Source organism: Paramisgurnus dabryanus, chromosome 8, assembly GCF_030506205.2.
Source record: "Paramisgurnus dabryanus chromosome 8, PD_genome_1.1, whole genome shotgun sequence".
Lineage (NCBI taxonomy): Eukaryota > Metazoa > Chordata > Actinopteri > Cypriniformes > Cobitidae > Paramisgurnus > Paramisgurnus dabryanus.
Window position 1 is genome coordinate 14,153,030 of NC_133344.1, and position 22,522 is coordinate 14,175,551.

Sequence of the window (22,522 nt, forward strand, 5' to 3'; positions counted from 1 at the left end):
CTTTGCGCCCTTCCTATATTCCTTTCTTGGGACCTGTCCGTGGTGCTGAAAGCACTCCAGGGGGCGTATTACAGAAACTTTCTATCTTAGGTCTTAACTTAAGATATGGGGCCCTATTTTAACGATCTGAAACGCAAGTGCGAAGCGCAACGCGCAAGTGAGTTTGTGGGCGGATCTTGGGCGCTGTTGCTATTTTCCCGGCGTGAGAAATAACTCTTGCGCCGGGCGCAAATCAATAAGGGGTTGGTCTGAAGTAGGTTCATTATTCATAGGTGTGGTTTGGGCGTAACGTCAAATAAACCAATCAGAACGCTAGCCAACATTCCCTTTAAACGCAAGGGCGCAAGTTCCATGGCGGGTTGCTATTATTATGACGGATTTACCAGGCGCACGCCAGGAGCGGTTCACAGCCGAGGAGACCGACGTCCTTGTACGGGGGAATCCCACGCTTGCCAGCATAAATCGGGCACGCCGTGTAACGGGAGGTGGATCTGCCTCAGGACTTGACGCCAGCAGAGGACATCGCTGCATCCACCCTCACCGCTGAAAGGGTTTGGGGGCTTTGAAATCGGACCCAAGAAACGCAAGCAAGGTCCAACCCCAAAGTACTCTTACAAATCAAGTTCATATACATTAAGGTTTCTTATGAAAACATTTTAATTATTATTTACATAAAATAAACGTAATACAGCCACACAACAAAGTTATGAAAATATTTTAATCGTTATTTGCATGAGAATAAATAAAAACTATCACCACAATGCTCACCACTATGATTCCCCTTATCTCGTGTATTAATATTTTTAAGTGTAACAATTTATGATTTGCAAAAATAACTGTTGCATCTGTGTAGATTAGATAAGCAAATTGTATGCGCGCTGTGCACCCTATACATTATGGTCAAGCATGCGCCCTTAAAATAGCATAATGAACAACGCGCAACGCGCCACTGACTTTAAACTTTTTTTTTCTGGTCAGTGGCGCAATTGTTTTTTGAAACTGCAAAATAGCATCAGGGATGGTTTGCGCTGGAACACGCCTCTTTTTTTGCGCTCAACCACCCAGGGAGCGCAAGTTCATTCCCTAGTTTTCCTGACGTGCTTCTGTGACGGGAAAAACACGCTGTGCGCCAGGGCAAAATACGAATGATACATGCGTCACGGACAAAGTCAATTGCGCTGGGTGCAAGATAGAGCCCATGATGTGTTAAGTTAAGATTTTTCACAAATTCATATTACAGAAGCAAATCTTAAATTGATTTAGGATTCTCATCTTATTTCACCAAATCTTATCTCATCTCTAGTTAGGAAATCCCAAATCGCTTAATCATGTTCGGCTATCAACTGTCATATCTGTTACCAAGCAACCAGCAATGCGTGAGCTGCTGCTACAGTAAACAAAAGAATTGTCCTTTTAATTTCAATGGGCCAGAAAAATACATTTTATTAAATTCATAGTAATCATAGTCTGTGTTTTTTGTATTAGTGTTTTAGCACATCATCTATCAGTTACCATTCAATTTAAACATTTAGCAAATGTGACTTACAAAAATTATAAAAAATATTCTTCCTAAGTGCTAGGATACTATTGTACATTTCAACATTTGATAGAGACATGACAAGAAATAGATGCTGAGTCAAGTGTGTACTGTATTCACTATAATCCCATCAAGTGTTCACGGATAAGATAACTGTTTTTTAATAATGAGGGATGACAGAAATTGAAAGATCGCTCCAGTAGTGAGAAACATTGTGATTATGTGAATGTGTGAAGGTAAAAAAAACATTCAAAGAGTAATCCAAAAACAAACATTGATGTTTTTCATCCTCCACTTTGTTAAAAATGTAATGTCATTCTCCCGCAGCTCTATCATAATGTGATTGTTTCAGCTGGCTCTCATTAAAGTTTTAAGTTAGGACACCTGTGAGGTTACCCTAAAGTTAAGACCGTTTTTAGGATGTTTTGTCAAGTTAGGATGCTTCTGTAATACCACTTTCCTATCTGCAGTTAAGATAAGATAATGCATTTAGGAACATCATTCTGTAATAGCTTTTGTCTTAAATGAGGTCCTAACTGAAATTACCATGGTTACCAAACAGTTAAGATAAGATTTTAAAGTTAGGACTTTTCTGTCAGGTCAAAACGTCACAAAATAAGGTTTTGACTTTCCTCCATTGCCTTGACAGTCGATGTTGCGGAGCATCGGCTGTCAGCCTCTCACTAGCTGTATTCTTGAAAACCTGTGTTTGGCTAGGCGCCCGTATAGCGCCCCCTTGAGGTGTCCTATGCATGTATTTTCCGTGGAGCTAATCTACCACGTTTTTCCTTGCAGAGCCCGCTCTGCTCTCTCTCTAGTATAAATATAGTTATGAGAGTCACGTCATAGACCTACGGGCTATTTTGTGCCACCCATTCTTACAATCTCCTCTGGGTTGGCTCCACAGCATCTCCTAGTTCCGCCCAGGCTTCTCAGTTTTGCCTAGTTCGCTACCGTGGGTTTAGGAACAAGTAGTGACCGGCCTTCTGCTGTAAGCCCAGGTTTCGTCTCTCATAAAATGAAGACGGAAGGTTTTACGCAGGCACTGGAAGGGTCAGCTCCAGTGGCGCTTTGGTAGGGATTTGGTAGGAACGTCTCGGTTACGGAAGTAACCCTCGTTCCCTGAAGGAAGGGAACGGAGATGTCACGTCCCGTCGCCACAGTTGCTGTTCCACTGCTGAGTGTGGCCGGGCCATCTAGTATGCTCGGTTTTCTCAGCGAAAAGAGTAATTTGGTATATGCAACTGCCTCTTGTTAAATACTCGCGCGGCGGGGCGGCGCCGGCAGATGCAAATACCTGCATGCCAATTTCATTGGCTTTTTAATAGTTTCTAGAGGCAGATAGGTCCCTGCGAAGCGGTTCCCAATTCGTTGGTCACGACGTGCCGTCTCCGTTCCCTTCCTTCAGGGAAAGAGGGTTACATACGTAACCGAGACGATCTGTATCATTGAGGACCATTACTAAAAAATATTTAGCTGTGTTTTTAGATAACACTTCTACTCAACTACAGTATGAGGCAGATACAGAGATGGTGGGGAATAACAGCAGGCCGGAGAAGTGATGACAGAATACAATGAAAATGGTTTATTGAATAATTTTAGTCGCATGGCATTTTAATGTTCATTTTGACCTTATTTAACAGGAGTTACGCACTGTAATAAAACATAATAGACAATATGCTGGTAATTTTCTGTTAATTTTACAGACATTTCCTTTATCCCAAAACACAACTTAATGAAGTAAAACTAAATGTACTTATACACATAAAAGTAAAACAGCTATAAAAAATATGGAAAATTGCTTTATTTTAATTCAGTAGGTATTTTTTGGATTTTATTAGTATGTAGCCTACTAAGCAAAATCCATCAACATTTACTGCTTTACAATGATTTAGGATGTTGTTAAAAATCTTTTAATGAAAACTATTATTTATATAAACTATTATTTGTGAAGACAATGCAGACCACAACACAAGATAGAACAAGAGTAAATTAAATGTATAATTGGAAATATGCAAATAAAAATGAATATACAATAAATTGAATAATATATATATATATACATATATATATATATATATATATATATATATATATATATATATATATATATATATATATATATATATATATACATGCATGTTAGTGTGGAAATTTGACCCTTTCGAATATAGTGTAATTATTATACATACACAAACAGGTCTTTAACAAGTTATAATGTGTATATATATATATATATATATATAGTGTACTGTATGTATTGGGTGCATATATACAGCACTGTGCAAAAGTCTTAGGCCACCACCACCAGACTTGTTGTTTTAGAAGTTTTAGTGTCCATCCATATTTATTTTTCAATTTATTTTATTAAGATACAAACAGAAAATACAGGAAATATGTACAAAGAAAATCAGGACTAAATGTCTTCTTTAGGCTTCGTCTGTGTTTAGTGTGACCTCTCTTGGCACTAAACACATCTTGAGCGTTTTTGACCAGAACGAAGTTAAAAGAATAATTTCTTTAAAATGAGAAATTAGGATTTAATTTTATTTAGGTTTAAGAGATCCTGCAGTTTCCTGGAAGGGGAGTTGACACATTAGTTTACATATTCTTATACAGTTTTTAATATTATATACACATATCCTGTATTTTTCCTGTATTCTATTAAAGAGACTGAGAAACAATTATGATCACTATAACATCGCAAAAACAACAAATCTAATTCTAGCATGGTGTCCTAAGACTTTTGCACAGTATTGTGTGTGTGTGTGTGTGTGTGTGTGTGTGTGTGTGTGTGTGCGTGCGCATGTGCGTGTACGTGTATGCACATATATGTTATTGCTATATATTAAGGTCCTTGTTTTAAGCCTCGGCTGATTCAAGAGGCCTTCATGTGTCAGCATGAGTTTCCACCAGGTACTCCGGTTTACCGGTTTACTCACTGTTAAAGACATACAAGTCAAAATGAATTAGAGATGCTTAAAATGGCCCTTATTTTACCTTGTGTGTAGATTAAATGCAAATGTTTTTATAACTTTAAGGCATTTATGTTGGTTACGAATATGTTACGACTTACTTGCATCTTTTGCCTATAAAGAAACACAGTCCTCCAGCCAGTAGAGCGGCTCCAAGACCACAGAAGACTGGAATCAGGATGTGGTTGACATCAGTTTGTTCTGCTAAGATCACAATTACATCATATACTCCATGAAATGATCATTTTCTGTGTTGTTTCTTTGGTTGCAGCTAAACTCAACAGTAATCACTAAAGATTCATTCTATATAAAGGGAAGTTTTGGCATTTAGAAATGTTCTTGTTCCAACTTTTAGAGAAAAAGAAGTGATATGAGTTAAGAGAGTAATACAAGTCGTTGGAGGATGACAAAGCTTTTATGATGATGATATATGGAAGGTTGTGTCTTAAGCCTTTAAAGACTATTTGAAATAGTTGTGTATGATGCCCATTGTTGTACCAGGTTGAGAACTGAAAAGTGCAGAATTTGCAAGGAACCAAAGATCTTACAGTAAGGAGAAATGCAAGGGCAAAAAACAATGCAACCTTAATGATCTCTTATAGATCTTAAAACGTACAAACATCTTGAAGATTTAAGTAGAAGATCATAACATTCATTCTTTTTATCTTACCTTGCACAAAGATGGGACGACTGGCTACTAATTTATCCTTGACACCATGGTAACTGACTGTGCACATGATATCGCTGTGATCGTCGTCTTTTGTGGGTGTGAAGGTCAGAATAGACTCAACTTCCCAGTTCCCATGACCCATTTCCTTATAGCTCATCATGTTATGGCCATTGTGGTTCCAGGTGAGAGTGGGCTGGTGGGAGGGGCAGGTGTGTCTGACAGAGCATCTGAAGATCACAGGATGACCCTCCTGTACAGCCAGATCAGAATGCAGCTCCGGTTGTGAGGCTTGCTCTAGATTGTAAACGATAAAATGCACATCTATGATATGAAATTAAGGTGTAAACCAGTGTTTAATACAGTGCCACACTTTTAAAACATCTTTTGCATTTAGATTGTTATTAGTAAAGTTCCCCACAGAACCCCCCCCCCAGAAAATCTAATGGTTTCCATTAAAACAAATTATACATTTCCCATTATTACTATTAAATGCATAAGAATTTCTAATGTTTTTCTCAGAAGGTTTAATAGAATAAAAATACTTACCAATCATACTAATGTGTACACAATTTTCCACAAAGGAGTATCTGTTTTTTTCTGATGTCTCTAATTCAACTCTAAAACAAAATGGGCCGTTGTCATGGCTTTTCACTTCATCGATCTCCAGTGAGCAGTTTAAATCACCCAGTCGTCCAACCATTCTGGTGCGATCCTTGAAATTGTCTAAGATTCTTGTTTTATCCTCATAATAGACGTAGTCTTCCCATTTGTCTTTTTTGTGCCAAATACCTCTCGTACGAGCAGAGGGCTGTCTTGTTCCGGGATATTGGAATGAACAGGGCAACACAACACAAGATGAGACCAAAGCCTTCATTTCGTGCTCTACTTTCACCTTCCAAACATCAGCAAACACGAAAATCCAAAAAACTAAACAAAGCATTTTTTTTATTAAAATCTTTTAAAATAAGTGATGGATCAAATGAGGTTAGGAAAATGAAATGCATGTGTGTTAAAAGAAGTAATTGTTAAGTTACACAAAATGTAAATAATGTGTCCATTCAACGCATGGATGTAATGTTACAGTATACAGTCATACTTTGAAGCCAGTAAAACAAACTATTGTCTTTGCCCTTATAACTACTTTAAATAAACAGCACAAGGTGTATGGCTGTATATTTACAGTATATTTGATCAGGGGTCTAAACAGTGAATTATGTTTCATTTCCATAAAATCAAAAAATAAATCAAAATGAAGGGCTGCCTGGTGTCTGGCAAGATACTGCATAAATGTAAAAAGTTGTTAAGGACAAGGAAAAGATAAAAAAGCTAATGTATATTAAAAGATATAAAATAAAAACGCTGTTTACAGTTTGACAAAAACATGTTAAGTGATAGAAATTTAAAAAGTAGGCTACATTGACAAACATATTCATGAAACATTATGTACTGATGCATATTGTATATGGGTTAAAACGAGGCAAACTGTTACAAATGCAAAGAAATGTTTACATATAAAAAGTTTAACCTAAAAAAAGGCCCACGCCCAAACATGCATGAATAGGGGAAAGAAACGCAGTACCTTGGAAAACTAGATGAAGTAACAGCTGTCCTTTCATCCCTGGATCACAATGTGTGCTCTTATTTACAAAAACTAAAAAAAAAAAATATGCAATGTCATTTAATACACCGAAAACAGTAATATGCAGAACTGTACAATGTCACAAGTTTACTACCTAACTGTTTTTATAACTTTCACTTTCCATTGGGCGGTAACCTTTCCCTACGGAAACTCAAAAGAAAGTGAACATACTAAGTGTAACAGTTTAGTGATAGAGACAATATGTTTTTGTTCTAAGACCTCACCCTGAAACTGTCTTTAATAAGCCCCTGTAACCCACGATAAACTGAGCATTAAGCAACTGCCTGTCGCAGTGTTTATGTTCCCAGGATCCTGCATGGAAACTGATGCTCTGCAAGCTATTTCAACGTAAGAGTGGTATAGATTTATTCTAACATTTTAATACAATTAATTATTAAATGTAACAAACGTTTCCATGTTTCCTTACCTATACGGGTAAATTTGGGTAGGTAAAGTTGAGATATTTTGGTATTTTTTCCACAAAAAAACAAAAAAAAACACAAAAAAAACACTTGCTACGTAGTCCTACACTGTGGCTGTTTCTCAAACGAAAGGCTGCATCCTCCGGAGGTTGCATATGCAGGCTGGATACGACATCAAGCGTGGTTTATTTCAGTTGACTGAGCATTACATTCGCAAGTCATAATTATTACAACAATTTACCATTAACTAAAATGATAATAGTCAACTTTATAATATTTAATATTCTGAAATAAGACAATCGTTATGACGTGTGCAGCCTACAAATGCGACCTCTGGAGGATGCAGCCTTCCCTTTGAGAAATGGACAGTTTTAACTCGAGCGGAAAAACAGCCAATTACAATTTAGAACTTATAACAAGTCCCGCCTCTCTGAGGTCCTGATTGGTCTACCGATACACAAACCGCTGGGATGGGAGTGGGTATTTCCAAACTGAACAAACAATAATTGTCAAAATTAATGACAGTTATTTTATTAGTATGTGTATATTAATTAGGGACGGTAAAACAAGGCTAATTTCAATCCATTGCTTCCCCAAAATGATTGACTTGAAAACGAAAATGAAACACCGCACGCTGAGGACATCTGCTGTTCAAACACGTGTAAATGCAAGCGACTTTCACTGGAAAATCTGAATCAAGAATTAAACACACACACACACACACACTGAAAGACAGGCGTTTTATTTATGGCATAACTGTATGATTATTTTTTTACACAGAATTTAGGAATATGTATCATTAATATTCAGACACAGCCTGCTCAAAAAGCTGAAGTATGATACAATTATAAAGCCTGTGTTTTTTTTTTAAATGTCTTCACACTACATAATAGAATATAAACATCAAGATGTACTACCAAATATTGTTTTTTACAAATTATTTTAAAATAAAAATCATGATGTACAATCATAAAGAAAACAAAACACACATTTTAAACACAGTCAAGTCAATACAAACTCAAAAGCAAATAGGCTATTAGGCAATTCTGAAAAAATATTGTCAACATGTATAGTATTTTTGCTTAATCCTAAATAAAACCCTATTTTAATAGAAAATCTTGTTTGTTAAGTACTTCTCTTATACAAAATGCTGATTTATTTAAGAGAGTGCGGCCCACTTTGTTAATGTGATATTTACATCAGACATTTCCATATAAGTTGAGATCTGCTGTGTTGGTGTAATCATCATCATAATCATAACCCTTAAAAATATATATAGAAATAAGTCAGATGTCGTTTTATTATAAATACTGTATGGATTATGGCCTGGTTTCACAGACAGGGCTTAGATTAAGATACTAATCCTTATTTAAATTAGGATATTTAATTTGCTTTTATAAATGTGCTTTGGAAAAACATTACTGGTGTGCATCATAAGAAAAAACAATGGCACTGATATACTTTAGATGTGTCAATGCAAACAATTTTTATAGTTAAGACAGCTCAAGCATGCATTTTAGCCTGGGACAGGGCTTATGCCTTGTCTGTGAAACTGGGCCTGAAAGTCATGACATTTAAGAAATAAAATGAAACAATAAAATTATCAAACAACAATAATTTTTACTACACTTCTTGGGTTGTTTTAATCCATGGTTGGGTCAACTATAAACAAACCCAACCATTGGTTATAAATAAACCACTGGGTTGTATAGTTACCCAGGGCTGCGTTTCCTGATAACGATCGAACTTAGCACTTAAGAGCGCTTTCTACAATCTACTTAGCCGCATGATGCTTTTGGGAAACGCAGCCCAGGTTGAAACAATCCACCATTTGGTTGAAACAACCCAGAAAATGTTTATTTATAACCCAGTGTTTGGGTGCAGAGCCGTCATGCCCATTCAAACGTCACATGCCCCCTAGGAATTTTGAGCCAAGTTGATTTTGCATGCAACCACAAAATAAATGAATCATCTTTTCATCTGTTACTTTGTTTAATAGGCAAAATATAACCAGTTCTGCACTTCACTCTGAGATTTTCACTGTTTTAATCACGTTTTTCATTCTAGACGCAATGAATTGTTAATGAATTATACAAATCCAGACACAATAGAACAGTGCTGGTGCCATCATTGTGCACGGTCGTGGCCATGTTGCTGCATTTTGCTATAAGATAAAATTAAAAACAACATCACAAACGCTAGCAAAACTTTAAAAACGCAGCAGCTACAGTAATGCTCAGTATAACCTGTGCACAAATATGATGGTTAAAAGTCCATTTCGTAACGTTTATATCTAAATTCACCCCTAGAGGGAGCACGGATGTTCATGTGCTCTGACTCTGAGGTCAAATATGGTGCTAAAATGTGTTCATCTAATAATTTTATATAAATATGTATTATTGCCTATTATTTTAAAGTTGCATGTTTTTAATGCAAATTGTGAAAATACGTTGCATCAAAGGTTTATTTTATTCCCTGTTTTTAAAGTGTTGATCATAACAGCCAATCACAGACGTGACAGATGAGCGCATCAATTTAACGTTTAAATGAGTAAAAAATATTTTTATAAATTTTTCATTAATGTGTAAAATAGCAATTATAAAACGGGCAGTTCTGGTCCTTCATTCTGATGGGTTGAAACACATTCTAAGCTGTGATTAAATACCCTGGTAACCCCAATGCTTCAGTCTGCATTACATAGCTTAAGTATCACTGCACCACTGTTGCTACGTACTGATTTGTGCTGACACAGTCTTTAAATCATATTTTAAATTTTTAAACAATTGCACATTTAATGGCGATATTCAGATAAATGTCAATGAACATCCAGAGCTTTAACTCTTTCCATGCCATTGACGAGTTATCTTGCCAATTAAAGGTGTCATATGATGAAAATGTTAGCATTGCCACTTTGTAGGTGTGAGCAAAAATAGGTCATTGAAATTTGGCTTTCATTATGATGTCATAAGGATATCTTATTAGAATAATACCGCCTCCTTAATCTGAACTCTCCAACCACTGCACTGCCGTTTAGTGCAGAGAGAAAGAAAGAGAAAGGAAGGACTTGACAGCACAATAGAGTTTGAATTACAACAAACCACCATCATTGTGATCAGTGTTTGCACTTTATCCGCTCATTTGCATTTTAAAAAACACACCCAAAACGACACATTTTTGCTCAAACCTACAAAGTGGCAATGCTAACATTTTCATCATATGACCCCTTTAAGAGAAAACGCTTCCCTGACAATTTTTACAGCAATTCATATTTCTGCTATTATCCACTAGGTGGCGCTCTTACACAACTTATAAAACACTGAAGCATTCACTCAACATTTAAAACTCTGTGTATGTTTTGATCAATGCTCTGAATTTGATCTCTAACAAAAGTCCTTTACAAAAATGCAATTAAAATGATCCTAACCCATATTTGTGGATGATAAAAGAGAAAAAATGAAGTTAGAATGAAGTTTATGTGTTTTAAAGCAGAGGGTCTGTTCTTTCATTTGATATATTGTTTGTTTATATATTTAAAGAAGAACATTTTCAGGAAGATATTACACTTTTGTGAAAATCATAAAAAATTCTGGTGCTGGCTGGCAACTTTTAAACATATTTAAAAGTTGCACAACATAAATGTTAATGTATAAACTAGAAGAATGTTAATTTATGAAAAATAAACACCAAAGTCTTTAATCATATTTTCATTGTGTCTTTGCTGCATCTGTGTTGCTTGTAAACTGCGCTTTGTTGCTGCCTCACTTGATTTGAGGAACTACTTTCTTAAGCGGAAGAGTAATATTTATACTAAAATAATTAATTTATTTTATGCATCTTTTTTTGTGTTTTATTTTATGAAACCCTGCTATGCATATAAAGCAACAATTTTATAAAAGCAATAAGCCCTGTAAGGCATTGGTGTTACAGTGCATTTTATAACAGCCAATGGGTTTTAGGCACTCCACTTCTCCCCTTAGCTGTTTTTAAGGCATTCTATTAAAGCAATATTCCATTTTCTTAAAAGAAAAATCCAGATAATTTACTCACCACCACGTCATCCATAATGTTGATGTCTTTCTTTGTTCAGTCGAGAAAAAATTATGTTTGTTGAGGAAAACATTGCAGGATTTTTCTCATTTTAATGGACTTTAATAGAGCCCAACATTTAATACTTAACTCAAAACTTAACAGTTTTTTTCAACGGAGTTTCAAAGGACTCTAAACGATCCCAAACGAGGCATAAGGGTCTTATCTAGCAAAACGATTGTCATTTTTGACAATAAAAATAACAAATATACACTTTTAAAGCACAACTTCTCGTCTAGATCCGGTCGTGATGCGCCAACGTGACCCCACGCAATACGTCATGACGTCAAGAGGTCACAGAGGACGAACGCGAAACTCCGCCCCAGTGTTTACAAGTGTTGAGAACGAGGACCGTTCCTACGTTGTTGTATGTCGAATGATACTAATTAATGTCTTTGTGGCAGTTTATTGTTTACAATGGTCCGCAAATATGCATTTCATATATGTTACACGTGACCTCCCTACGTCACTACGCATTTACGTTAGGTCGCGCTGGACCGGATTTAGACGAGAAGTTGTGGTTTAAAAGTGTATATTTGTTATTTTTCTTGTCAAAAATGACAATCATTTTGCTAGATAAGACCCTTATGCCTCGTTTTGGATCGTTTAGAGTCCTTTGAAACTCCGTTGAAAAAAACTGTTAAGTGTTGAGTTAAGTATTAAATGTTGGGCTCTATTAAAGTCCATTAAAATGAGAAAAATCCTGCAATGTTTTCCTCAAAAAACATAATTTCGTCTCAACTGAACAAAGAAAGACATCAACATTTTGGATGACATGGTGGTGAGTAAATTATCTGGATTTTTTTTTAAGAAAATGGTATATTCCTTTAAATGGACATTTATAATTATGATTACAGAATGAAGTGTGCACACTGTGCCACCTTAAAAAAATGGTGCATGATGACCCAACCATGTGTTAAAACAACCCCATTTTAATGTGTATATAAAGTTATCATAAAGATTCATACTCACAGAAGTGGATTTGGGCTGACTGAAGTAAATAAAAAATAGACAGCATTAGTAATGCAATTGTGTTTAAACAATTTCTTATATACATGACTCACAGATATGCATACATATTTTAAACTCATTTATTTTTGAGGAAATTAGGCTAGTTAGGCAAAAACATTCATTCACATGATGACTTTTATTATGACGCTTTTTTTGTACACTCCAAAAAATGATGGGATATTTTCAATCCTGCATTGAGTCTAAAAAGGGATGAGCCCAGCACGCCCAAATTATGCAGTTGTAATTTAACCCATGCTGGGTTGTTTGTACCCAAAATACTGGGTTGTTTTAAATATAAACATTTTCCGGGTTAATTTTAACCCAGCTGCTGGGCTCCTCCCTTTTTGACCCAATGCTGTATATAGCATAATGATTACTTTTTGTATTTATATGCTATTAGCTTAAAAATATTGTACCTCTTTGGTGATGGCATACGAGGTTTGGAGAAATTCTTGTTTCCTGATTTGTCCAACCTTTAAAATAATAAACTCTATTAATGTTTGCACATTTCTGCTATAGTTTCTGCTTGCTTTAGTGCATTTTCTTTTGTAGAATAAAGCAGGTACTATTAAAGTACTAAGTACTAGCAGGTACTATTAAAGTATTAAGTACTATTAAAATAGTATTTTGTTTTTACTAAAGATTCTCACCTGTTGTCGAAATTCTTGTCAGTTTGATCCCCATGACCTCTCCTTTTAAATGTTACAAAAAGACAGTGTTGACATTGACAAAAGATTTACTTCTCTACTAGAGAGAGCTTCAATGCTTTAAGGATAAGCGGTATAAAGAATGGAAGGATGGAAATTTAAAGAAAACATTAGAACAAAATTATCCTTATTTTATGTATTTTGATCATTAATACAGCAGTGTATATTGACTGTATTTTCAAATGTGTATTCTAAAATAAATGTTAAAAAGGCTGTTTGTCATTTAGGTAATGTACCACATTTTCTCTATATTACACTTTAGTAAAATAGTATAAAAATGGGATAAATTTATATTTTATGAAAAGAATTTCTATTCAGTATTATATCGCTGACTGAAAGCAAATACCAGGCTACAAAATACTTTTGTAATGAGTAGCACAAACAGAATCGTGTCTTTTAAAACAGCATGTTTTGTGCATACCTTGAAAATCTACTCCAAATAGACCTCCTAAAAAGAGGAACAGAAAAGATGTAAATGAGTGACATCCATTTTTACATTCAATATAGTCATATCTTTATCGTGGCATCACACTTAACTGCACTGATAGGCGTCAATGTAAAAAAATCTATTTCCACTTAGAAATACCCTTAGCCTCACTTTTTAAAATTAGGCCACAGATCAAAAAACACACCACAGCTTCTGACTTTTTGAATATATGGAATTTAATGACAAAAAAAAAAAAAACGTTCAGTGCTGCCATAAAAGTGATTTTGTTTCAGTTTTGCACAAACTGGTTACAAACATTGACATTGCGACATGAGTACATAATTACATTTAAAATGCATTTTAATAAAAAAAAAAGATAAAATTATAGTGAATCCTTAACAACAGTTACAATCATTTCTAGAACTATATTTAAACTTTTATAATGTAATTGTAATCCAAACAATGCAAGATACAGTGCATACAGTGCATTTTCACAAAAGGATCAGTTTTGTGTTGCAGAAAAGCGCTACAGGCCATTGTTGAGTACTTGCCTCTGATCTCTTCGATCTGGTCCAGCGCTGTTTCCACCTGCCCGGAATCTGGTGATTAATCACACAGAGAGGATTTATTTATTTCAGTAGATGTTTTTTTCATACTAGACTGGAGTTTAATGAATGTAATAACAATGTTTATTAAAGGAACCATTTTAAAAGTTGTATTTACCTGCGAGACATTCTTGATAGTCGACTCCACACCCTGAAAGAAAATAACACAGGAGATTATTCATTAAAATTGCCAGGGTTGTTGTATTATGTCCTTATTTTGTATCATGTGTTTTGTATTTCATGGCAGTATGCAGCATGAAAATAAACCAACTTGGTTTTGCAAGTCAATTAAATGCACTATATTAAGTTTTGACTTGTGATAAGTTGACATAACTTATACGATTAAGTTGGAATTGTTTAACTTAATTTTGTAAGTTAAAGTAACATAAAATATATGTTGATTTGACAAAAATGCTGCATATGTTTAACAGTGTAGTCTTTGTGTCTTGGCCATTGCAGTCCTGTCATGTCTCCCCGCCCTTATTGTCTCCAAGGGTGCTTCTCAATTCTTGTTTGTGCATCATTGCTTCATTTCCTCGCGTCTTAGCTCCACCCTCCTAGAATGCAAGCGCGGGCTCCTCGAGTACGGAGGAGACGAAGTATTAAGTGAAATGATATCATTACTCTCGGTATAAAGTTTATTATCTGTTATCAAATTATCAAGTGCATTAAACCCGCAAATTTTTAATAAAATAAAGTTAAATACATACTTGAGTGAGAGTTCATATACTTACTACTGTACATTAAAATAAAGACATTCTTAAAAGTGCTGTATAAAATGAATATATGTTTCTATACCACGGTCATTATAGATTGGTGGTTTATACATAAATATTAAATATACTGTCTAAAACGAGTCTACATTTACAATAATTGAATGATTAATAGCAAGATTTATGGGTGTTTAATGAAGTGACGATGTGAAGGGGGAGGAGATTTATACGTGCGTCAGGTTTAGTTGATAAAACACTTCCGCATAAGATACACCTGTGTATCCTTGCTCATGACCCCTCAGAAAGCCTCCCAACTCCTTGTCCCTCACCTCCTCATGGTGCAATAAAAGAATTGAGATGTCCTACAAGATGAAGGAGCTTGAACGGTTTCTGGGTCGTAGGATGTAGGATCGAGGAGACGAGGAAGCATATTGAAAAGCACCCCAGGTGTGTCTTGCTATTGATTATTAGTCATTATACGTAGCCTTCATGTTGCCATTGTCCTTTGTCAGTCATTGATATTGTTACATGCTGCTTGTGCCATGTGTTCTAGGTCCATGTCTACATTTTGCACTTTTGGATTACCAAAACAACTTAATCTGCATTTAAAACCATCTCATGTACAGCTCATTCTATGCTGTCACTGAGGCTGTTCATCTTTGTATCTAGAGTTCATATTAGTACCTCAGGGGTACAAATTGTTACCAAATGGATATATGCCCCAGTGACAGCCGGGGTACATATTTGGTTGATTTTTGTTCTAACAGTTTATTGATATTTTAGATAATGAAAACAAATCCTACAGTTAAACCCATTATACTCACCCATTGTCATTTCTGGACTGGAGATCTTCAATGCGCCTCCTGGGAAAGATTTAAGCATTTGTCTGTCACATCCAGTAATTATTGATAGTAAATATAAATATATACATATATATTTACTTTAAATACAACTGGAATTTTTGGATTTTTCCCTCATTACAGAAAAATCTATTTCTTAGGCTCACTTGTATTTCTTGATTATAAGGAAACTCAGTCCTCCCACAAGAAGAGCGACTCCAAGCCCACAGATTACTGGAATCAGGATGTGATTGAGAGTTGCTTGTTCTGTGAAAATCACAATCACATTATTTTCTCCATTAAAAGATTATTTTCTATACGTAATTTAGTTGTTTCATTGCAACTAAACTCGACACATCATTAAACATTCATTGAATGAAACAGTGACTTTGACTGTATTGACATTTTTGTGTTCTATCTTGCACAGAAAAAGATAAGTTAAATTACTTTAAGCTTTCGATTTAAAGCAAATGAGACAATTAGAGATAATTGCCCATGAGTACATTAGCAGTACTAAATAGCAAAACTGGATCTTAATATCATCAAACCACTTTGTTTAACAACTTAATCATGCAGCAAATTTAAGGAAACGAAATAATTTACCTACAGATTAATCAAGAATTATGAAAGCAGCTTCAGTGCCCAAGAAAAAAAGGAGATGTGCACAATTATCATTAAAAATATACTTTGACAGAACAAACAACCTCCCCTGAAAAATTTAAAAAGAAGACCATAACTTCCTATATACCTTTCACAAAGATGGCACGGCTGGCTACTAATTTATCCTTGACACCATGATAATTGACGGTACACGTGATATCGCTGTGATCGTCGTCTTTTGTGGGTGTGAAGGTCAGAATAGACTCAACTTCCCAGTTTCCATGACCCATGTCCTTATAGCTCATCATGTTTTGGCCTTTGTGGTTCCAGGTTAGAGTGGGCTGGTATGAGGGGCAGGTGTGCCTGACAGAGCATCTGAAGATCGCAGGATGACCCTCCTGTACAGCCTGATCAGAATGCAGGTCCGGTTGTGAGGCTTGCTCTATACATAGATTGTAAATGACAAAATGCACATTTCAGATAGAAAATTTAAGTAGGAACTAGCGTTTAATTCAGTGCCACAATTTAAAGACATATACATGCATGTATATTGTTATGACAAAAAACAGTTTCTATTAAAACCTTAATACATTTTCCATTATTAAAACCTATATTGTTTGTCCCAAAAGGTTTAATAGCAATAAAAATGCTTACCAATCATACTAATGTGTACACAATTGTCCACAAAGGAGTATCTGTTTTTTTCTGATGTCTCTAATTCAACTCTAAAACAAAATGGGCCGTTGTCATGGTCTTTGACTTCATCGATCTCCAATGAGCAGTTTAATTGACCCAGTTGTCCAACCAGTCTGGTGCGATCCTTGAAATTGTCTAAGACTCTTGTTTTATCCTCATAATAGACGTAGTCATCCCATTTGTCTTTTTTGTGCCAAATACCTCTCGTACGAGCAGAGGGCTGTCTTGTTCCGGGATATTGGAATGAACAGGGTAACACAACACAAGATGAGACCAAAGCCTTCATTTCTTGCTCTACTTTCACTTTCCAAACATCAGCAAACACGAAAACCCCAAAAACTAAAACAGATAAAAAATCTAGGTAATCTAAGTGATGGATCTGATGAATGACATTAAACAATAGAATTGAGTTAATTGAAGTGATTTAAAAAAAAAAATCACACAAAATGTTAAAATATAATATATTCGCTAAGTGTATTGAATTAATAGATGAAATGTGCAGTCATACCCTGAAGCCAGAAGAGCAAAACTGCTGTCTTTGCGCCCATACTGTACTGAAGAAAACTAAAGGGGGTAAAACACAGCAATTCACCAAAGCGTTCAGAAATTAGCCACATTTTATTGTTTGAATCTTGACCGGTATAAGTGAGTTATTTGCAATAGAATAGACATGTATTATTAGAAAGAATATCAGACAGAAATTGTATATTTAGAAGAAAGAGATCTGAGAACAAATTGGATCTATAGTCACCAAAGCATCTATCACGCAACCCAGTATCACGAAATATTGTACCTATAGTCTTGTAATTTTGTGAGTCTTTTCCTTGACCCTGACATGTTTTCCCGCGTTTTTTCATGATCATCTCACATATTTCTGTTTGCGTGTCACTGTCACGTATTTGTTACTCAACTGTTTTGTCCTATTTTCTTACCATTGTCGCTTCGGTTTAGGGTTAGATTTACATAAAATGACATCTTTACCCAAACCCAACTCTAACCCTATAATGCCAGGCGACAATGGTTTAATAAAAAGCATTAAATATAAAAAAAAATAATCATGAAAAAAAGGTATAAAACAATACTTAAAGTGACATCCTAACGCAAACACCAAATTTAACCCTAAACCGAAGCGTCAGTGGTGAAAGTGACACACAAACAAAAATGCGTGAAATCTTCATGCAAAAAGACTTTATATAAGACTTTAATCAAATTTTATTACAAATATGATTTAGACCAAATTTATGAACTAAAGTCTCAATTTGTAATTCAATCAATTTTAAAGTTCATTTTATATCAGAATACAATTAGCAAAAATGCTTAGTTGAAATTATCAATACTATAACTAAATAATAATAATCTTTAGATGGACATTAAAACTGAAAGCCATAATTCATATACACAATATTCATTTCTGAACACAATCCTAATATGGTTGCTTTTCTTAAAATCAGGTGCATTTTCTCAAAAATCACATTGATATTAATTCTCGCAGAAAAAAAGACCAAACTTACTTTATTCCAGAAGCGAGGATGATGTATGTTTTCTGAATAACGGCGATGCTCTTAAACCTGCTTATCTGCAAACATTTCACCAGGAAGTTTATCACTTCTCAGAATTTAGACCCTTTAATTTCAGTTCTCATTTTCTGCCTCCCCCGAGGATGCTGTGCTGAAGAGCATCAGAGAAATTTCCGACCTATGAATAAAATACACGATTAAATTCAAAATAAATCTTCCGGGTGGGTAGTAAAGTTCACCAGAACCACACCTAAATGACCATAGTCGGCATTGTTGGTAAAGTGGTTTATAAAAGTCAAGCAAATATAGAAATGTGACGTCACAATTCTTGAAGACCTGCTTGTTGATCAACCGAAACAGGGGGTCAACAAATGTGCACCTTAAGTTTAAAACTTTAAAACAAAAGTGAAATAAAAAATATTGCACAACGTTTAAATAAACAACCTCAAAATAAAAATAAAAAATGTAAAAAGAAAATCTGACAAAGGGAATATAAGGCTACACATAACTTTTACATGAGATTTACATGAATATGCAACAAATGCTGCCAATGAGACTGTATGTACTGAATTTTATACTCGATACATACAGTCGTACTGTATAGCTAAAATACTTTCTTTTCTGGTCAGTGTGTACTTCTCTTTCTCATCTCTCTTAAAAGACTATGTGTTTGCACTTATATATTTAGAAATGTCTGGTTAAGACCAGTTCTGTGAACACCAAACTGTGTATATTTAAGACATTTAAATTTAAAAAGAGGTAATGCATGCTTGAGAATTCAGAGTCTATGGTGTACGTGTGAGAGACAAATTGAGTTAATTAGTCAAGTATGATGTCGTGTTTGTTTTGACAACCTTGTTTTTCAAAAACCATAGTTAAACCATGATTAGTGTAGTAAAACCATGGTTTTGCTGATAGTAATCAATACACCAAAAAACCGTGGTTACTACACTTTAACCACAATAAAATTAATTAATTAATTTTAGTAAGGGCTGGTTCTCAGTTACTTTGTTCTTGCTTTCACTTGGTGATTACAAATACAATCTCAACGATTTAATCATTTGCTTAATCCAGTAAAAGTTCATGGTGCCTTAAAACTGAGAGGATTTACAACAGTAACGTTTCATCATTGATCAATCAAGATGATCCATTGTGTTTTATAATCCTGTTTCTTTTATATTCAATGTCTGTAATCTAGTCAATAAACAAACACCAATCTAACACATTACAGTGTCACAAACTGTATAAACTGAGGCACTCATTACTATTTAACTCAAAAATCACTTGGAGAACCAGGAGACACATCCATACAAAGTCAACTCAGGTACAGTCAATCCTATCCTTACTGAATTTTGCTTGTCAGTTGTTTTGTCAAATTTCGAATGTTTTAGATTTTAAGGGTCCCCAGAGATCATTGTTATTAATAACAGTAATAGTAGTAATGTAATAGCAATTATTGATAGGTAAAGTTTGTTTGGTTTCATCCAGTCTTACGTAGCCTCAAGACTAGAGTCACATCCGTTTGTTAGCTTGCATTGTAGACGGAGCAAAGTGCGAGTATAAATAAAGTTTCAGTCAGTCAAAGAGAAATAGAGAGAGAGAGAAAATGGGCTGACAAATAGCCGGTAGTTAAACAAATGTAATATGTAATATTTACGGAGCTTCCTTTTGCCGTAATGTTACAGTAGCATCAGTTATAGTCAACCGCTAACAGTTATTAATAGTCACAGTCAATTCAATTATGTTTATCACCACAAAAGTGAGAAGGGTGTAATTTTTGTCCAGATATAGATCTTGAATGTGTAGCCATTTGTTAGCATTCTTCTGTTAGCAAATTATGCTAGCTGACTCATACACAAGCGAGACTCTGCCTGTGAAATTAGACTAAAGTCTCAAATCTACGTGTGAGATAAAGAGCATCACAGTTTGATTTCAAGCATTTATTTCACAATGATTTCAATTGCTGACATGAACTTACTCAGTCAATATTATAGATATCAAGATTATATTTTCACTGACTGTTCTTTACAATATGTAGGGTCATTTTATGTAGAAAACCACAAATCACAAATACATACTTCAGCTGGCATTTTTACAGGCAGGGTCACAATTACAGTGAATTAAGATGAAGGTTTTTGGGTTACACCCCATATAATGTATGTTTAAATTTTGTTTAAGAAGGGTTTTCTCTGAATTTGATAACTGTACTGTATTTTTTCACGCTGCTACAAGACGATCTCCCGCAAATTATTTGAAATGTATAATGCTTTTCCAGAGAGTTATTGATGAACAATATTTTTGTGGCATGTAAGTAGATTTTTTTTTTCGGTTTCTAAATTGGGTGTGTAAGATACCAAATCCAATGCTATGTCATATTAATCAGTGTCTTGTTGACTAAAACATAGCATCGTTTGATATATGTCTGCAGCTCTTAACAACTTTTTTGGTGGGCTTGAAAATATTTTCACCCAGCGGGGTTAATTGTAACGCTGTGTTACAACTAACCCCTCAGCACTTACGATATGAAAACCGCTAACGTTGGCGTAATTTTTGCCGTTGTTTTCAATAGGCTACGCACGAATGATTGCTGGCTGCCAACAAAATAAATGTGCCTGTCTTATCAAAAATCGTGTGTCAAATGTATTTTTGTTCATATCTTTAATATTGATTGTATAAGGTCACGTCAAAGATTGAAAACATAATGAAATTAATGGCTAAAATCAGACTTTGATTCTCATTATCTCAGAATTTGATTTTGAGACTTCAGTATAATTATTACAGACTGGGTCACACATAAAAAATTGTCATAACTGTGCTGCTTTTTCTCACATATTTAGACATTTGTATCCATTTATAATTGAACTATTGTATGGAAAGGGCTGGATGAATGAATACAGTGTGGATACCTGTCTATTATAGACATATATATAAACAATATCCACTTCAAGTATTTAGACAAAATAGTATTGAAATATTTGTCTGCAAACTTAATTTTAAGCAAGTGTTACAACTTACCCCCTGCTTATAATAATTAACCCCTCCCCTATGGGGTAAGTTGTAACGTTTGCACTTCTGTCATGTTTGGTGTAATTGTCCAAGAATGGTAAGTAATAGAAACAAACTTCAAATGGATATTTGTAGCAGAGATGTGTGTGTTGCTTGTGTAAAAATATAATTAATCAAACTCAAATATTTTTTGAATGATTGAGCCAAAACCAAAAAGCGTTAGGTTGTGCTCCGCTCTCACCTCGTGCTCAAAAGCAATAGCAAACATAATATGTCTGTATTATTAAATTGCAGACAAAGATTTTAGCTATACTAGGTTGGCTTGTATTTTTGGTGTGAAATTGGTGTGGTAGGGGCCTCAACCTCTTATTCTTTCATAGGGCCCAAAATTGCTAATGGAACCCCTGACAAAATCATTTAAATAACTAAAAATATGCCATTAAATGTCTAACAGTATATTACAAGTACATAATCATATTCTCTGTTAAAACATTTTATTTTTGTCATTAGGGATCCTGTCTACACCAGTATCACAGCGTGTCATGGGTAATGGAACATCAGGCTCTCTTATAACCAAGGATTTTGGGAAAAAATCTTTGAGAATGGAAAAGTTTACAAAGAACGTCCCAAAGGATGACATTCATTTAGAGGACGCCCTACAGAGAGACAAGCAACGCATACTGTCAAAGAAAGATTGCGGTGTGGCAAAACTAAAGCTTGCGAGAAGCGGTCGCATACCATATTGTCCTCTACCATCAGCAACGGAGCCAGAACAAGCTGAATTTACAAGACAGAGCTGGGAGATCAGCAACCCTGCTTTTGTTGAATATGCTGACTCCTAGTGGAGCACAAAGAGAATGTCAAAACTCTATAAAAAGTTCAAAATGATCATGCAACTTGTTATGACTTCCCATTAAGTCGTTGCATTTGTAACAGTAACAGTTCATGCATTTGGAAATAAGCTTGCAAGTTTTTTATGGTGCTCTATTGAATAAACTCATATTGAATATTGAATAAAAGTCTTACATCCCATTCGGTTTCATATTCCATCATTCCATGTATACATTGCTTC

At 34.9% G+C, this 22,522-nt stretch overlaps 2 protein-coding genes across 4 annotated transcripts in view; both read right to left on the minus strand.

Annotated features, from left to right (window-relative positions):
* Positions 1 to 3,101: 3,101 nt before the first annotated feature.
* Positions 3,102 to 6,960, minus strand: LOC135770793 (myelin-associated glycoprotein-like). Of its 2 annotated transcripts, none has more exons than XM_065280603.1 (6): positions 6,921 to 6,960; positions 6,762 to 6,833; positions 5,729 to 6,109; positions 5,183 to 5,476; positions 4,614 to 4,713; positions 3,102 to 4,478 (listed from the first exon to the last, which is right to left on the minus strand). In XM_065280603.1, exons 1-6 carry the CDS (start codon positions 6,943 to 6,945, stop codon positions 4,472 to 4,474), a joined length of 879 nt encoding a protein of 292 aa, XP_065136675.1. In that variant the 5' UTR covers positions 6,946 to 6,960; the 3' UTR covers positions 3,102 to 4,471. The 2 variants fall into 2 exon arrangements, with proteins under 2 accessions (XP_065136675.1, XP_065136674.1); XM_065280602.1 differs by having other exon boundaries at positions 4,614 to 4,716.
* A 1,017-nt stretch (positions 6,961 to 7,977) lies between these two features.
* Positions 7,978 to 22,522, minus strand: part of LOC135770791 (myelin-associated glycoprotein-like) — a 135,025-nt gene continuing 120,480 nt past the window's right edge. Inside the window, exons 1-13 of one of the 2 annotated variants that reach the window (XM_065280597.2) lie at positions 18,439 to 18,716; positions 17,436 to 17,491; positions 16,886 to 17,266; positions 16,380 to 16,673; positions 15,799 to 15,898; positions 15,617 to 15,655; positions 14,198 to 14,230; positions 14,026 to 14,073; positions 13,469 to 13,495; positions 12,991 to 13,032; positions 12,757 to 12,813; positions 12,302 to 12,320; positions 7,978 to 8,505 (exon numbers count right to left, since the gene is read on the minus strand). In XM_065280597.2, the coding sequence (XP_065136669.1) occupies positions 8,443 to 8,505; positions 12,302 to 12,320; positions 12,757 to 12,813; positions 12,991 to 13,032; positions 13,469 to 13,495; positions 14,026 to 14,073; positions 14,198 to 14,230; positions 15,617 to 15,655; positions 15,799 to 15,898; positions 16,380 to 16,673; positions 16,886 to 17,266; positions 17,436 to 17,475 (1,143 nt within the window). In that variant the 5' untranslated portion in view covers positions 17,476 to 17,491; positions 18,439 to 18,716 and the 3' untranslated portion in view covers positions 7,978 to 8,442. Of the gene's footprint in view, positions 8,506 to 12,301; positions 12,321 to 12,756; positions 12,814 to 12,990; positions 13,033 to 13,468; positions 13,496 to 14,025; positions 14,074 to 14,197; positions 14,231 to 15,616; positions 15,656 to 15,798; positions 15,899 to 16,379; positions 16,674 to 16,885; positions 17,267 to 17,435; positions 17,492 to 18,438; positions 18,717 to 22,522 lie in introns of those variants that run through there. The other variant, XM_065280598.2, reaches the window with a different exon arrangement.